The sequence below is a fragment of the Cuculus canorus genome, chromosome 15, assembly GCF_017976375.1.
Source record: "Cuculus canorus isolate bCucCan1 chromosome 15, bCucCan1.pri, whole genome shotgun sequence".
Lineage (NCBI taxonomy): Eukaryota > Metazoa > Chordata > Aves > Cuculiformes > Cuculidae > Cuculus > Cuculus canorus.
The window spans coordinates 15,116,525-15,131,948 of record NC_071415.1 but is presented as its reverse complement, the minus strand read 5'-3'; the positions used below and the strand labels follow the sequence as shown (position 1 = coordinate 15,131,948).

Below are 15,424 nucleotides of genomic sequence, written 5' to 3'. Positions count from 1 at the left end.
GCTGAGTCTCCCCCGCCTGGTTTGTCTGAGAAGAAATGGAAGCTGCACCTGCTCCCTCTGTAGCCTGAAGGCTTACGGAGGAAGGATAAGGTCAGGAATGTTTTAGTAGAGGTAGATAGTGAACTGCTTTACCTCCGTCTGCTTGCACCGTGTTCCTTAGGGGTTCCTGGAGGCGCCTGTCGAGCCGAGGGGCTGGGGCACAGGCACAGCAACTCATCATTGTGTTCTGAGGTTATCACTGTAGCCCATCTGCAGCACGAGAAGGACCTTCCTGCTGTAGAACAGGGGCGCTTCACTGGTCATGTTCTTTGCTGTAATTTCCATCACATGAGGAGCTCAAGGAGATTCTATTGATTTCAGCTACTTATGCTCAGAAAAGGCTGAGTTGAGTCGTTGACTACAATAAGCAGATTAAGGTAGATAATCCAGATAAGATTGGCTAAGAATATTGTTACCATACTTACTGCATTTCACATTTCTGTGGAAAATATCTAATTTTAAGCTGCTAAAACTACTTTAATTAGTATGCTAATGTAGTTTATTAACTACGTGAGCATAACTGGGAGGTGTCTTAAGTTCAGGCAGCTTTTGCAGCCTTTGTCGTGCTGTGTTGCAGGTGCCCACGGCTGACATGTCCCTCGTACAGCGCTGTTGCAGGAGCGTCACCTATAGCTGCGTCTGCACAGCTTCCCTCTGGGAATGCCACAGTCCCAGAGAAGTTAGGAAAGAACCCAGCCTTGGAGTTTTTTATTGCACAATGTGTACAACGAAGTGTTGAAGTACAGTACAGGCAGAGCTTAGCGACGGCACAGGTCGCCGAGGGGAAGTTACACTGGAAAAGAAGGAAGTAGTTCTGTGGAAGTCTTAGAAAATTTTAATATTTTTAAAGCACAAAAATTGTATGTATGAAAGTGCTCTGAATTAGCCAAGAGTCAGAAACCACTGGAGATGACCTGTTAAACCAAAAATGTTGAATTGCTTTTACATATCTTCTGGTCCAGCAGGTGCGGATCCCCCTTCCCCTAACGTGGTGAGGAGTATCATCAGTAAAGCAGTTGTGACATGTGTCAAGCCCTTCTCATTTACAGGCACTGCTTTCCCATATCGGAATAGGGGCAGAACTCCGGGTGATGGAGATCCAAGTGTTAGGGGAACAGTGACAATACTGTGACAATACAGTGAACCTGATGGCAGAACAGCAGTTTTTCTGCCTCCCCCCACCCCTGACAAACACTGCAACAGTGAGGACAAGCTACTTAGTTCCTCTGGATTTCTATCCCAGGCAGGCCTGTCCTCTCCCACATAGCATAACCTTTATAAAATACAAATGGAATGGGAACCCCATCCAAGCTATGCAGGTCCCATCTGCACCGAGGGTACTGTTTCCTGACTGGCACAGATGGGCATCATTGCAGGTTACGCCTGTAGCCTGACCACCTTAGGTATTTGCTTAGAAATATACAAGATTCAGATTCCCATTTTTAAATAGTTCTTGGAAAGCAGTACGTTGTAGAGAAAATTCCACAAGATGAAGTCTTAATACTGCAAGGACAGCTATGCACGAGCGTAATGGGGTACAACATAAGGCAGGCAGAATGGCAACAGCAGTTGCACTAAAGCTGACAAACTCAACATTCTGTGTCAATGTTTGGTACAATCGCAGCAATTCAGACGGGCAGCAAGTCTGTTCCCAAGACCAGCTGACCAAATTAAGCCCTTTATAAGGAAAAAGATGCCACCTTTCATTGTCCCTTCTCCCCCTTCATCTCAGCCTTTTTTTTTCACACATTTTAAAGCAGTTTTAAGGAACGTACTTCTCTGTGTTCTTTGTTTTTCAGAATTTGAATACCTACGAGTTGTTATCAGGGAGTGGAAAGAACAAGAGCGCAGTCCCCTGTTTTCAGTAAGATGTATTCTGTCTGTCCTCCCACGCGCAGGCAGCATGGAACAGGTCCAGACGCTGACACTGGAAGCGATAGACAAAACTATATGCTAGGATTTTACCTGGCCCCATCTCCTTCAAGCACTTGGAGTTTGTGGTATGCAAGATTAAAAGCTATTCTGCTACGTCAACGCTACTACTAAAGTTAAATAGCTAAACTGCAACCTCCTATCTTACCAAATACACATAAAAATGTACTCTGTAGACATTCCACCAGAGAACAGCAGGTCCCAACTAACATACATCACCAATTCACAGTATCTTGCCTTTACAAAGTGCCCTACATAAGAAACCATACCTAAAAAGCCACACAAACTTTACATTAAATCCTTTCTTGGTAGGAAGACATTTATATTAATCGGTGGGAGAACTTAGTGCATGTGAAAATGTGGTAGTAGCTTAAACCAAGCACAGTGCAGATTGCTGTGCCAGCCCTCCACCCCCTGCCAAAGCCAGTTCAGCAAGACTGCTGACTTCATTCTCAACACTCGAGGAGAGGCTGCCCCTCAGCCTGGGCAGGGGCTGGGGTTTAATTTTCTGCACAGGTGCAGTTACAGGGACAGACCACCTCTGTGAACCAGAGGAAAGCTTTGGTCCGGTTCCTTCTGAGAAATACACTATGGACTTCTGAACTTTTATCTTTGAAGTGGACTAAGGAAACGAGTGTCAGTTACTGCTCTGACCAGAGAGATCGTGACGTTTGCTTTATAACCGCTAGTTTGTGTGACAGTGCTAAACAACATTAAATCTATTGCTACATAGGGAGACTAGCTGTTAACTAACTAGCTTGTTAACTACAGTCTACAAGCCAATTCAAAACATTCATTTTGAGTGCTCAAGAAATACAGGGGAGGTCTTCTGACATCTGTATCAAGCTTTCCCCTTTCTTGACTAACAGATCAGTCAACAGAAAATGGGTCATCAGCCTGTCCAGTATTACGGCTGAGAGGAAAGGGACTTGTACTTAGCTCTGTGTTCATCTATTTCTTCCTTTGTTTTTCTGATACAGCTGAAAATTTCCTTAAAGAGTGCTTTATATTCAGGAAGAGCATTTGTGGGAGAGTCACTTAGCTCCACATTTGTGAACTCCTGATTGCTAGCTGAAAGCTCATACTGGGTATTCCCCACATTCAGGTCTTTGGAATACTGCTTCAGTGTTTGTACAGCCTTGTGTTTCAAAGAATCTTCATCCATCTGACACTTCTTCAAAAGTTCCTCATACTTCACTTTCAGAGCATTATACTGAGCATCAACTTCATTAAGTACAGAGATCCCTCGCTGCTTCACAGCTTCAGCTCTCCTAATACACGTTTCTTCGTGGCCCCTTAGAATGTCTCCCCCTGCAGCGCTGCTTAGGAAAGTTTCACTGCTGCTCCGTTTCAGTGCCTTCTTTTCAAGCTCCGACACAGTCAGAAGTCCATCATCTGCCGGGCTCTGACCAAGCTCCCTTTCTAAAGACTCCTTGAATGAAATGAAAAAGGATTCTGGCACCAACTTCTCTGCATTATGGAATGTGTTTTCAGACTGAAGCATTTGTCGCATTTCAGCTACCTCCACTTCCAGCTCCTCTGCACGAGCCCGATATAAGTCTACATCAACAAGCCTCTGTTCAAGGTCACAGTTTTCTTTTACCATAAGACTATATTCCTCTTCCATTGTTATCCTCTTCTCTTTTTCTACATTAAGTTGGGCTTGCAGAACTGTAACTGCTTTTTTTAAGTTCTCGTTTTCTTCTTCTAGAGGACTTAGCTGACTATCCATTGAAGTAATCTCTTCCGCAAACACATGATCATAAACAAAATACCTGCAGAAACAAAGTAAGTGTTATCAAATGTAGGAAGTAGAGCTGACCACACCTCTTGAATTCTTCCTGTCCGGGGTAACTAATGACAGATTCAAACTGTGTGCACTGTTAATGCACCTCAGAGTATACATAGTAGTCATTTTACTAAGGTATCAGTCCATGTTATCATCAGAACAGTTTGTAAATACTTGTATGCCTTCAAATCAAGACTCTCAGCTTAAGCAGAATGGCAGCTCATTAAGATTCTAGTTACAGACAAGCTCACTGAATAACCAGATCTACAATTTTATGTTTAAATAAACATTGCCTCCAGGCATCATGCAATATTTTGACATTCAGATTTTTTCTGCTGTACTCTATTCTCATAGTTTTTGTAACTATAGAAATAAACTTTTTTGGACGTGCAGATTTATTTTACAGCCTACTTCCATGCAGTGCCGAAGCCCAGAGACAGAAGCCTGTTCTGCCTGTCTGTGGAGGTGCTTCTCCTTGTGAAATTACTTTCCAGGACTGAAGCCAGTCTAAGCTTTTTCCGCAGGTGATTGTCCTGATAGGCACACTCATGCAGTTCAGCTGGGTAGAACTGCTCTAACTTAAAAAAGCAGCCCAGAGCTCCAGGCACCGTTTTACCAGCTTAAGCATCATTTTAACCAGCTTAAGCTCAGGAAAGCTATTTCAGGCATCCTGCCTTCCTTGAAAAGAAAATACCTCCAGGCATCCGAGGAAAAGGTATGTTACAGAAAATATTTTGTGTTTAGGATGTTTGCCTTTCAGATTATGTTTGTGTGTGTGCTTTTATCTGACTGAAAAAAAGTGGGGTGCAAATTGCTGTAGCTTTCTAGGCTACAATTTGATATGGTTGAAGACTTTGGGAGAGAACCTTTGAAAATAGTGAAACCTGCGGCTCCTCTTGCAGAAAGACTACTATGGTCTAGAAGCACTGGAAGCAGTGGCAACACCGCACAGTGCAGGACAGTGCAGATATTTTGCTGTGAACACTGTGGTTTTCTGCTAGCTCGTTTGGCACCTGTGCTTGTGTCTTAGTTTTTAAAGCCATGTTTAAAGTCATCTCAGTATTCTCTTTGCTACAAGAAGTAAAAAGCCTTACTGGCGAAGGTCATACAGCTCCTTCAAACACGAGAAACTATGCATTGATCTTGGCTGGTCAGATCTCTCGTGGCTCATCCGGCCTCTTCCAGACTTTTTCAATTCTTCTACTTGTCGCTGCAGGTCATCTATGTGTGTTTGCAGATTTTCAATCGTCTCTGTCAAGCTAAAAGGTGAAGGACTACTGTTAAAAACATTTGAGTGCTTAGTCAAGGACATGGCTATTTCTCATCTCCTCACTGTAGCTTCTTCTCTGAAGGCTGCTCTTGGGTCCCAAAAGACCTTTAAATAAAAACATCTTTTTGATTTAACAGTATTGTAGAACACCACTAGGCAGAGACAGCCACCCAATAACTTCTCTTTTTTACATCATCTGCTGGGGGACAGGGGCATCTAGCATAAAGTTGTTACCTTAGTATCTTTTGTTGTGAAGCTCTACTCTCTGCAACTAGTTTTTGATTAGTGTCTTCTAGTTCTCTTGCTGTCACATCCAGCTGTTCATAGACTTTTGCATGCTGATCATTCATCTGACGCAAAAGCTCCACTTGCTTTGTGAGGTACTGCAAGACAGTATTGCTGTTACCAGTTTGCACTCGAAACACAAAGATGGGACTACTACTCTGCATTTTTATTCACATTCATAGAGAAACTACCAAGTTTCAGAAATGGGGATTCCAGTGGTTGCTTTGGTCAGTGCTCAGCTGAAGAGGCAGTAGCGGTAACTCAGCTATGCAGCTTGCCTGTGCCACAGAGGTCAAGCCGGGCTGATCAACCAGCCTCTTATCCAGAGGAGCTGGGTTTGGTTGCGCAAGCTGCATTCATTTGTCCTCGCTGCAGCCAGGCTTTTCCCAGTACCCAAGCCTTCTGGATTGAATGTGTCTGTAGTGCAGTTGTCACTGATACAGCCATGAATCCAGACTTCAGAGCCCCTAAGTATCCGCTGAGTCCTTCTAGAGTTGCAGTGGGCCCCAACAGAAATTTTCTAACAGTGTTCACGCAACAGTTCTCTTAGTATTAAAACTGAAATGCCCCAAGAGGGTGGCACCATCCATAAATTTCTTATCAGCTGACCTAAGTTTTTCCAGTCTGAAGCAGCATTAGGGTCAACAGAACAGAATTTAGGTTGTGGTCACACTTTAAGACGGTATGTGGGCTACTACCTGTCAAGGAAGTTTAATCAAATTATTGAAGTCAATCTTTGTTTACCCAGAGGGAGCTATTCCAGTTACTGTAATCCCAAATAAAGATTTCCTGCCTTTTTTAAAAAATAGAACTCCACCTTTAGTATTCTCATTCTAATCCTTTTTACCTTTACAATTAACAACGCAGGCTGTGAAGTTTCTTGAATAATGTCAGAAAGCTTTGCATTTTCAGGCTAAGAGCAGTTAACAATCACCTAAAGCTCTTAATGCAACTGTCTCACATTGTCCCACCCAGGACAGGACTGATCCAGTTCTAAAATTCTACAGGAATATTTACATCGGAGCTGAACAAAAAAAAATCTAACCCTTTAAATCAGAAATACTTTGTCCTCACACAGAATTTATTTCTTGCAATATATCCTGTATCATTACATGCTACTTACTGGAAAGGAATATCCAGCAGATTTCTAGGCAGAACTACTTCCTTTTTACAGAGGCCTGTTACATACTCAAAACTTCTAATATTATACTTAACCTTTTACCTCATTAAAAGATTGATGGGTTTACATTTTAGGCAATTTAAGAACAGATAATAAGTTAATCTAGGACTAATAACTGCTACATACAGACTTCTAGAAGATCAAGATGATAGCAGTTGGCTAGATCCTTTTGTAGCCTTTCCGCGCATGACAGAGGATTTACACAAAAATAGTACATGGATTAGCAGCAGAATCTCAATGTGACCCATTTCAGATTAACTTTCCCTATTGGTTATTCTTGGAAGGAGCTAGAGATCTTTGTGTTTTCTTCAGCAATACAAGGGTGGCTAAGCACAGAGACTAAGGCTTTGGTGCCAGAATTGGATGTTGCCATTTATTACAACAGGCTTTTGCAACTTTTAGATGAATGCAAGAGGTGAAGCACCATTTCCTCCACCTTGCATCTCCAATATCTTCAGTGCTGGCGTCACGCTGGCCTGGTATAACCAGGCAACCAAGATAAAGTAAAAATGCAGTAATACATACTTTAGAAGTTCGCATTTATTCTGCCTCCCCAGCAACTGAGCACCTAACCTGAAGCAGCAGCTGAGATTTCCTGTGTTCTACCACACAATAAAAGAAAAGTGTCAGTATTTCTGAAGTCTGACTGCTCGGAACAGATTCAGACAGGAATGAAGTTACCCTTTTAATCCAGCATTTATTACATCTACAATGATTAGGCAGTGGCACACGTTTCAGCACAGAGGTCAGATATAATGATCCAAGGCTGTAAAACGCTTAATATGCTAGCGTTTAATGTATTGGATCTTAAGTATCACAAAGCCTTTGACCCACCCTTTCCAGTGCAGATAAGATAGTACCATATTTCAGAATGGTTTCTCAGCCAGTTCTAGACTTTGCTACCTGTAAGATGTGAATTAATAGGAGAAAACCCCCAGATTTACACTGATATACTGCACTGAAAGAGCAGGTCAAAACCTCAGCAGAGTAGCTACAGGAGCAGGCGGAAGATTAGCTTTAGGTTACAGAGACAAGCGCTTGAAAATTAAGAAAAGTCAAGTGCAGAGACTGGATATGGCACTTGCATATGTATCCTGCATTCCCCAAAAGATAGAAATATAGATAATAACAGACTGAACCACTTTTACCAGCTGAACAGTACTGCACCTCGCATAGGCTAACTATTCCCATTTATTTCAGCGAGTTCCTGTAACATTCCATTGTGCCAGTGAGCTAATATATTCATTCCCTCCATCCTGAGGTTTTCTGTGTATTTGAAGAAGGGGTTCATTTGATTTTTCCTTTTTCTACCAGAAACCCAGATGCAAGAGAGACTACTTTGGAGTAGAATTCCAAATAGAATGTTTTGATTTGCCTTAACACTTTTAAGCTCCACTGGGAAAAGGCAGAAGATAGTGGAACTGAGGAGACAGTATCTTAATAGAGTAGATAGGGAATACAGCCTACAAGTTCTTTGACTCACAGTAAGCTGAGCAAATAAAGGTGCAGGCACTACTCATTCGTCAGAAGTGTCACAAAAACTGTTCTCCCCCTTCTCTTCTTGGAGGGAGCTAATAGGACAACCCAACTTCCATTCCTACCTATGCTGGGGGAAGAGGAAGAAAGAGGTATCAGATAAGGCCTTCAAAGAGTAGTATTGCACAAGTCATGGTTTGGTGTTTTGATTGGCTAAGCGAAGCAAGATATTTAGAGAATAAATTATCCTGTCACCTCAGATAGTACCTGACCCTGCAACATGGCAACTCTAGATCACTGGAGGGAGGACACTTCTGACAGCTTCCTGGTGCTGAAGGTCTCATGTAGTCAATTAACACTAACCCACCAAAAAAGCTTAAATAAATAAACTGGCTTAAACCAACAGGATATTACATCTTTCATGGCTTTAGACTATTTCTGTAAGTGAATGCAGCTTAGCAATAAGATATTTTCCATATTTCAAGAAAGCATTAGAATTCAGCTGCTTATTAAGTAGCTACACTCAATGAGCCAGGTTAATCTATCGCAACATTATGCTGTGTTATTTCGAAAGGTATGTTGTAGCTGTGTTAAACACTTCCTTAAACATGGTTGGTCATACAGGTGTTGAACCTTAAGTAGAACAGTATTTATACAGCACTTTGAACTGTTTGTCCTCTCCAGATCTCAACAATTAATCTTTTTATAAAAACTACTCATGACAATGATTTATTTTAAGTCTGCATACATAAATACTTTTTATATTGCTGTGGCACTAAAACATTAGCCGTTCCAACCACTGTATCACAGAATGAATAGGATAACAAAGATGATGTTTAGCACATATCAAAGAAAAGAGCCAGTGTATGAGGTACAGAAGTATCTTTCAAAAAAAGCCAACCCAACCCTGCACCCAGAAACTGTGCACCTAACCAAAATGCTGCATTTGTGTTAACATGACTACTTTAAAGACACCCATATACCTGTAGGTACTAATATTAGGATTCTTGAAGTTACCTGTTACCACTACAGTGAGTAGTGTTTTAAGCTTTAAGTTGCAGGAACTCAGATTTTGTAATAATCTAGTGTATAGCAGTTAAAGTGTCTTCCCTGCAATTCATACAGAACCAAACTGAAATGCTGACTCCATTTCCAATATGTCACCAGTCAGTGAAGTACTGAATATTTAATAATTTAATTATTAGAGACCATGCATTGCTGTCTACTGGCAGAAAAAAAAAATCATTATGCTGATAAATGCTAGGTCTGCAAGAACACCAGCAGTGAAAAAAAGAAAGAATTAATTAATTGCCAACAAATGGCTAAGTTTTCCCATCAAGTAACATCAAAATAAGTGCTTCTGAAAGGGTGGTTAAGATTATTTTTTTTTCCCCTCCCTCACAGAAAACACAGAACAATACTACATCCTGTGTGTAGACACTATTTGGTTTTGCTGCATTTTGTTGGTTCGTTGGTTGGGGTCCTTTTAGGGGGTAGGCTTTAGCTCCCTTTATCACAGCTCAGTTTAATGGAAGTACATATCCTCAGTTTTTACTTAAATTGCTCTCCTGCACTTACAAGCATCTACATTTCAGCGCTGTAACCACTAACATTTTCATATCATGATACAAATTATTCATTTATTTATCATCATATAATTTAAGGTCACTTTACCTGGCGAGATGAGCAAGATTTAGCAATAAAATAACCAAAGTAACTTTTCTGTACAAAAGGAAAAATACTGGTCATTTGTTATTAAACAAGCCAAATCCAACATGAGGTTTACTCACACACAGCTACGGGTAATCAGACAAGGAGATCTATGATTAAGCCTATCCAGCTTCTCAAATTCTCACAGTAGCAGATGTGGTTAAAGATTGTTCAGCATTTTTCTTTGAAGTGTCCATCAGATGTCAAGAAATTAAAATCTCGACTTATGCTTTATTTTGTTGCAGACCTAGATGCTTTAAAACTTGGATCCCTTAAATACTTACCTCTATTTCCTGTAATTGCTCTTGATTTGTTGCATACATTTGCTGTAAAGATTCTTCTAGTTCAGTGTTACGGTCCAGTAGTGTCTTCCCAAGCTCAGCAGCAAGGTGAAGATCTAAACAAAGAAATCATGTTTGCGTGGAAGTTACAGAGCCAATGATATAACCTAATTTTAAAGCATTTTAATCTAATACTTGAGGTGGGGTTTTACTGATGTTACAACCACTCCAAGTTATTTCCAGTACCAAAAAAAAAAAATTAGCTTATACTTATACTCTCTATAATGCAAGTCTCAGTCAGTCCTAAATCCTAGAAGGTATTCTTATTTTGTGAAGCTTCCTTAGTTCCTCCTCTGGTCCTTCAGCACAGGTCAGACACATGCAGCCATCTTCACTTTTCACAATTGGCCTCGTACTGCACCAGCATCTCTACCCAAGGTGTCCGTTAGCTATGCTTCACCACGTTTCCAGCACTCACACTTTAGAAGAATAAGCCAAAAAGACCCTGTAAACATTCACCAGGCTAGACCAAGGCCAAAGCTGACTGCAGTTTTTCTTTATTGGTCTTCCCCATTACCCCTTCACCAAGGAGCTCAGGTCATAAAGGATCAAAGTGCCAAATAAAAGTTTCAGATGCTTTTTATGGTGAAACTCATAAAACTGACAAAGAAATGTAGCTATTCTGCTTTTCAAGCTCATAAACCTAAGAGGCAAGGATTGTGCCAAAACATCATTTTAAATGTCATCCGTTCTCAGGCAGTTAATCTCGATTTCTCTTCAGTTACCTCCAGGGTGCAGTGACTGGAGTAGTTTCAAATTAAGAAATAAGTCATCTGAACGCTCAGTTCCTTTCTAGAGGGAAGCTTAACATTTGTTCAACAGCATCGATACTGCTAGATATTCCGTATTATTATGTTTGATGACACATGTAATTCAAAAGCTAACATAATGTGACAAAGAAGTAAATCTTGGTGTTATTGCTAGAACTGTAGTTACTCTGTGCAGGGTATTACATGTTAAAAATCCAACAGATTTCTAAAAATCTCTAATTTTCCATCTCTTCCCACCACCCAGATCATGACCAGGCTGTCTCCTGCATGCATGCAACACAATCTTTTTAGTTTTCACATAGAACTAGCATCACTACTGGGAAAGAGACGGAAGAAAAGTTAAGAAAAACTTAAGATTCCCTTCAAGAAGACTTAAATTAATATACAAGAGGCATGTATTGCACCATCAGTAGCTGTAGCTAGATGAGAAAACACACTTCATTTGACTAAGATGCCCTTGTATTAAAATGTTATCTTAACTCTTTTTGGTTCTTTCCCAATCATCTTATCACTAGTCATTGTACTAGATAGAACACTGTTCAAAGATTGTTTCGTGCTAACCTTCAGTTTGGCCTGTCCAAGATAATTACTCCATCTACACACGTAAGCCAAAGACCAAATTCAGACTTACAAGGGCAAGTGAGTAGGAGCACCTGCCTATTAAACTGTAGATGTCCAAGTCTGGCAAAACAGCAGTGGTATTCCTTACAACTACAGGCCATGGTTTCCTACCGTAAGGTCAGATTCTTACAGTGAATGCCACAAAAATTGTTCAGCACAAATCACAGCACATGAGAGTTCTTCAGAGTTTCAAAAGATATATGACTAGGAGCCACATGGCATACTGATCTGTACTTATGAGCTTACCCTCACACAGCTTTTTCATTCCAACACCACTTGTTAAGAAACACAACCTGTTCTAGAGCTGGGGTTTAAAGTATTTGGATAAGGAAACCTTAAGGTGTCCTGCTTATGTTTTTCCCATTTTTAAATGGAGAGCCTACGTTGTTTACCTATGGGCAGAATAACTCCCAGTCAAACACTAAGCTGTTTGTTCTGTCATATTACAGAATATTGTAGTCTTCAAATCCAGTGACTCTATCATCTTATATAAAATGGAGTCCCAATTCACAAGTTCTCATACTACACAAGTCTTTACTAGGAGTCACAATCTTTAAAGCTAGTCAACAGTACTGGCTTCATTCAAGGCAGAGACTAAATAGTCCATTCTTTTATTTTAATAGAGAAGAATAAGAGCTTTAGAAAGGATTTAGGATTATGTTAAAGACGTAATGCATAATGGCATTATGTGTTGCCATTTCCCTTCCTAAAGTGAAAGTTTGTTTTGATGTGTAAGTACACTTAGGAATTGATAGTTTTGTTCTTAAATGTCCCCTCATCTACTAAATCAAGTAGCACATACCACACGGTACTTTGAAGACAATGTGAATCATAGAATTCATGTCATTATACTTACATACTCATTCTGTTCATTAGAATGGCAGAAGCACAAATGAGTTACTACAGGAGAAGCATGCTATTTTGTAATTAAGGCAATTTGTTTCTGAGGGCAAGGAGACAAGTGGAAGAGCTCACGAACATGCAATAAAATTCTAACTCCTACCTGTAGAGAGAGCAAGAACTATCTGACCTCTTCCAAAATTAAGAATTTGCTTTGCATCCATTTATTTACATTTTTAAGTAGCTATAAGGCTTATAAGGAGCAAACTTTGAGTCAGATGTACAATATACATGTTCTCCAAATACACAAGGAAAACAACTTATATTTCTTAAGTAACTCTACAATACTAGAAGCACACTGTATTTTCTGTTTTAAACTTATACAAAGTAACAGCTAAGTTCTGCCACAGACATGCATTTTCCCTTTTCACCAGGAAGATGTAAGCAAAAAGGTTTTTAATAATGCAAACTGCATACGTGCAGATCTTAAGATCTCCATTTTAGTGAATCTGATCGGTAGTAGTGGTGTTTAATAGTTGCATCAGAAATCTCTAAACCAAAACAAGACTTCAATGATGGGTCTTCTGTGATGCTAAACAGTTCTTGCTTAACAGCACTTCTCCCCAATTTCTTCTGACACTGTTGCTGTAATTTAGAGGGGGGGGGGGGATCTACAGTACCAAAACCCTTCTCTTCTACCTTTTCATAAATCTCATAACAACATGATTTAGAGAATTCTCAATGTAAAATATGCCTGTTCTTGTCAACAGCAAAAGGCATTAGTAGTGCAAGATATAGAAGAGAGCCTGGTTGAATTTTAATTAACTGTAAAATGAATACCTTAAATGTTGTACTTAGCTTCACATTTCCTACTCCATGTTCAGACTACCCTCTGTTCTGTTAAAGTGAGTAATAGCTAGATGTAAAAAAGAGCAGTCATGTAAAAGAATTCTTTTTCAAAGGTCAGCATACCGCAGCACAATATGGACATTGCAGAAGGATGCTATCCCCATCCTTAAACGAATTCCATGAGCACTGTGTTTTCATGAACAGCATGCCAGAAAAGCCCACCTCCACTGTCAAGTCAAAAGCTTTTAGTGCATACAAAGACTAAGTTTTTCCAAAACCTACCCTAATTTTAAGTTTCAAAGACTAGCTGGCTACAATCTTGTTTCAGGGTGCTTCCTAACGCTTTAAAACAGAGGTTCTCTCATAAACCTACTCCCCAGTTTTTAAATGTGGAGTGGTTGTTTGAACTGTGAAAAGTTTAAAGAGACCTTGATAAGCAATCTTACTACTCTGTTTACATAAAGAATCACAGAATCGTTTAGGTTGGAAGAGACCTTTAAGATCATCAGGTCCAATCATAAACCTAATTGCTTAGTCTTAGAAGGAAGAGTATCTTTGGACTCCAGGAATAAAGTATAACAGAACATTTTAAAAAACATTTGTGTAAGGAATTTGTTCCTTGCATTTCAACTTGCCCATCAGTTTATCTTCCCCCTTTCCCTTTTGGCTTTTGGCGAGGCTATCGGTCACTTCCTTTTAGGCTTGTGAAGAGATGATCCCCAGGAATAAAATGTTCACATGTTGAGATAGCAGTAACCTGCCCTCAAAATATGCTAACCTCTAGAATGGAACACTGTTTCTTAAAAGCTCAAAGCAGAGAGACAAATGGCGAGTGAGTGTTTCACATATTTTAATTAAAAACATTAATTAAAGAAACATCAATAAGAAAACAAGTCAGTTGCCATACATTGTGATGTTTCTTTGTAAGTCCTTCTGCCCCGTAAGTACGTATAAAATCACTGCTCGATCATATTCAACTCTCTTCCCTTTGACAGCAAACTACAGTATTAGGATCACATTTAAATTGATTGCTTTATATCCTAGAGCCATGAAAACATTTATTTCAAGCGAAGAGTACCTAAACACAGCTTTCAGTTACCTATTTCATAGTCCAAGCATACAATTAAGAGACCTATTCCTGTCTCAAAAGAAGTTTCTGCTGTCGGATCGCCTCCTCGGTGTGGAAACTGCTTAGCTAGGAAGGCTTTCAGAACTCTTTCTTTATGGTTTACAGCACAGCAGCCCCTTCCCAGGCCAAGAGCTGCTGTACTCGGTGTGAGAGCCGCAGGTCTGCCGGCAGCCGCCCCGCACCTCGGCGCTGCCCTTTGGAACGGACTCGGAATTAATACCACCAAGTAGAACTAAATCAATACCAGTTGTAAATGGCACTGAGCTCTTAAGGAAATTGCACCATCTTTCCGTATCATTCCTGTAGAAGATTTTTAGCGCGGTTATACTCGGTGCACTCTTGCGACTCCCTCCTCCTCCCCCGTGGGAGGAGAGCAGCCTTTCCCCCTCGGTTACCCACCCACACCGCCGCTATACAGACGCGCAGCTCTGATGCGCGATGTCGTTATTCGTATCTTTTAAGAATCAAACTTTTTCAATAGCGGCCCCGCGTGCAGCCGCGCAGCGCCGCGCCCTCAGCACCGGCGGCTGCAGCGCTCGCAGGAAGCCTCAACACAGCGCAGCGACCGCCGCCCAGGTGCGACCGGCCGAGCGCCGTTCCCGCCCGGGGGGAACCCGGCACAAAGGCTGCCGCCTCCCCGGGGACCCGCGGCAACGGCCCCCGCCCCGGCGCCCTCCTCGCCGCAGCCCCTTCCCTTACAGCCCCTTCCTCGCACGCCCTCCTCGCCGCGGCCCCTTCCTTACGCTCCCCCCTCGCAGCCCACTCCTCACACGCCTCTTCCTCTCCTCGCAGGCACCCTCCCTCACAGCCCCTTCCTCACACACGCCCCCTCTCACGCCCGCAGCCCGCTCCCCTCACGCCCCTCACACGCCCCCTCCCCTCGCAGCCCCTCACACGCCCCCTCCCCTCACGCCCCCTCCCCTCGCAGCCCCTCACCTTGCTGCAGGTCCTGCTGGTCGTACCAGGGCTCATCCTCGCGGATCTCGAACTCCTCCACGAGGCTGTCCGCCAGCATCGCGCCCTTTTTCCCCCGTAGTCGGCAGCCGCTCCTCTCCTTTAACAGCCGCCTCCGGCCATCGCCGAGCGTTTCCGGACTCCGCCGAACCTCTCCCCCTTCTGGCCGGGCCGCGCGGAGCCGCCGGCCGCAACGTGGCAAGCGGGCGGCCGCCCGTCCCCCTGCGATTCAAACGCCC

General features: G+C 41.9%; 1 protein-coding gene across 1 annotated transcript; it reads right to left on the bottom strand.

The window, feature by feature from the left end:
* Nucleotides 1-141: 141 nt before the first annotated feature.
* CDR2 (cerebellar degeneration related protein 2) lies at nt 142-15,381 on the bottom strand. The gene is made up of 5 exons (XM_054080816.1): nt 15,168-15,381; nt 9,966-10,078; nt 5,265-5,413; nt 4,855-5,019; nt 142-3,746 (listed from the first exon to the last, which is right to left on the bottom strand). Exons 1-5 carry the CDS (start codon nt 15,244-15,246, stop codon nt 2,879-2,881), a joined length of 1,374 nt encoding a protein of 457 aa, XP_053936791.1. The 5' UTR covers nt 15,247-15,381; the 3' UTR covers nt 142-2,878.
* Between the last annotated feature and the right edge of the window lie 43 nt (nt 15,382-15,424).

Excerpts from the sequence above, each read along its gene's own strand:
- CDR2 (XM_054080816.1), bottom strand. The coding sequence starts at position 15,246 with ATGCTGGCGGACAGCCTCGTGGAGGAGTTCGAGATCCGCGAGGATGAG. Across the intron at positions 5,414-9,965 it reads AGCAATTACAGGAAATAGAG|TACCTCACAAAGCAAGTGGA; the intron begins GTAAGTATTTAA and ends ACTGTCTTGCAG. Across the intron at positions 3,747-4,854 it reads GAGCTGTATGACCTTCGCCA|GTATTTTGTTTATGATCATG; the intron begins GTAAGGCTTTTT and ends TTGTTTCTGCAG.